Genomic DNA, 2,067 nt, shown 5'->3' with positions numbered 1-2,067 from the left:
CAAACTCGAAAAACACCGTGAGGAGATGTGAAGTAGTGTTTCGTTGAGGAGCACAAATTTGTAAAGGTTATCGGAATCGCGGATTAAGGAGAAGTGTTGGAATAGTAATCCGTGATTCGAACTATATCCAAGTAACCTGTGAGGTGTAGAATAAATTAATTCTTCTTGTCCCCACGATTATACACAGACGTGTTTCTCTGCGTGTTCTCCAATAGGAAAGAAATAAAATCAAACACTGTCAATCATTTGAAATGGGAGTTAAACAACGGCACACAATTTAAAATGTTTTCACTTCGTATACCTATCTAAACCCTGGTTCACACGCCGGATATTAGCTTTGACGTTAATCGAATGTCAGTCACCTCGTTTCATTTGACACATCACAAACGCTTCGCTTCTTTCGATCCCTTTTCCGGTTACGCTTGCTAGTGAAAGGTGGGTAGAGTTGCAAATTACGATTAAAACGAGCTCAAAAGGTTGATAAAATGTAAGAAGTTCCTTTTGGAGCGTTACACATGAGAACCGCTATTGGGCGGACTTGAATATGCATCGTTTGTCGCACGAAGGAGGCCTAAAATTCTTTCGAAAGTGCCCTTAAAACCTTGTCCCTTCTGCGGCAGGTTATGTCCTGCTGCAGTGTTGTCGTGTTATGAATGAATTTAACAACCGATGCTAAGTGTAAACTATTTGCTTCCATTGTAGATGCCTGGAATCACCGTCAAGGACGTCGATCAAGACAAAGTGGTTGAGGGTGTCGCCCTTTTCCTCAAGAAGTAAGTGTGGACGAGTGCGCCGGAACATTGGCGTGTGTATTTACACTGCCGTCTCAACGTGTGGTTCTAACGTCACTCCGTATTGCCGTCTTTTTTGCTCGTTAGATCCGGAAAGCTGAAGGTACCGGAGTACATTGATCTGATCAAGACCGCCAAGTACAAGGAGCTGGCACCCACGGATCCGGACTGGTTCTACGTGCGGTGTGCCTCGATCCTGCGGCGGCTGTACCACCAGAGCCCGTCGGGCGTCGGTTCGATCTGCCGCATCTACGGTGGCCGTCAGCGTAACGGAGTTCGCCCGTCTCACTTCTGCCGTGCCGATGGTAGTGCCACCCGCAAGGCCGTTCAGGCCTTGGAAGGTATCAAGCTGATCGAGAAGCACACCGATGGTGGCCGCAAGCTGACCAGCCAAGGCCAGCGGGATCTGGATCGTATTGCGGCTCAGATCGCGAGCAAGAACCGTGCGGCCCAGAAGAAGGAAGCGTCGGTGATTGCTCTGTAATGAGTGCGTTCCGTGAAGGTCCACAGGCGCCGCGTGAGTTTTGTGGATCGAAAAATAAGTTTATTATTACGGAATACAGCGACTAAACATCCGGCGATGCTGTGTATGGTGTAACTCTCCGAGCGTGTTGTGTTTTGACTGGCCAGTGAGAAATGCGCATGAGGTTCTCGTTGTCACACGGGAAACCAGTGGTTAATCGATTCGGCGTGCTGTGCTATGAACTGGTCCCATTTCTTTCATGGCCAATGCCGAATTTCACCATTAAATTACACACTATAAAGAAAATGTTACAAGTTTTCTAATGTATTAATATGTTTTTGCATGGACAACCAACAATGAATGTAAGTTTGAAACGATGGCGTTTGCCTTCACTCAGCGCCCGTTGCAGATTTATCTGCAATTGAATTGCGAAGGGCTTGCAGAAAGTTCACAAACTCTTCCGCTTCGTCCAATTCGTGCTGTTGCACAAACTGGAGAAGAGAAATTTCGGGATTTCCGGGAGGTACTCCGTTCAGAATGGCATCGATCCGTGGTAGATCACCTGCTTCAATCGAATACAACGAGTGACCCAATTTGTATTCCAGCAGTGCCTCGGAAAACTTGAAGCAGTTGCAGAAACACGAATAAAAGACAAGATCCATCTTGTCCTCTTTGGTTAGATCTTTGATGCCCTTGTCGATGGCGTAGCGGAGTAAATGTTTGGCGAAACCCAAATTTCTCTTTAGGATAGCCGTCGCAAGCGGTGTCAGTCCGTCGTTATCGCGGACAGTAAGCTCCGGTGTATGCTTTAGC

General features: G+C 47.1%; 1 protein-coding gene across 1 annotated transcript; it reads left to right on the top strand.

Annotated features, from left to right (window-relative positions):
• The first annotated feature begins 389 nt into the window (after positions 1-389).
• On the top strand, positions 390-1,389 carry LOC128275977 (40S ribosomal protein S19a). The gene is made up of 3 exons (XM_053014447.1): positions 390-435; positions 703-773; positions 879-1,389. The coding sequence occupies exons 2-3, from the start codon at positions 703-705 to the stop codon at positions 1,273-1,275; spliced, it is 468 nt and encodes a 155-aa protein (XP_052870407.1). The 5' UTR covers positions 390-435; the 3' UTR covers positions 1,276-1,389.
• The last annotated feature ends 678 nt before the right edge of the window (positions 1,390-2,067 follow it).

The sequence above is a fragment of the Anopheles cruzii genome, unplaced genomic scaffold, assembly GCF_943734635.1.
Source record: "Anopheles cruzii unplaced genomic scaffold, idAnoCruzAS_RS32_06 scaffold00227_ctg1, whole genome shotgun sequence".
NCBI classification, from domain to species: domain Eukaryota; kingdom Metazoa; phylum Arthropoda; class Insecta; order Diptera; family Culicidae; genus Anopheles; species Anopheles cruzii.
This window is presented reverse-complemented; position numbering and strand designations above follow the sequence as displayed.

Bases quoted from the DNA above. Each gene is read 5' to 3' on its own strand.
- LOC128275977 (XM_053014447.1), top strand. From the start codon at position 703: ATGCCTGGAATCACCGTCAAGGACGTCGATCAAGACAAAGTGGTTGAG. The intron at 774-878 runs GTAAGTGTGGAC...TTTGCTCGTTAG, and splicing joins GTCGCCCTTTTCCTCAAGAA to ATCCGGAAAGCTGAAGGTAC.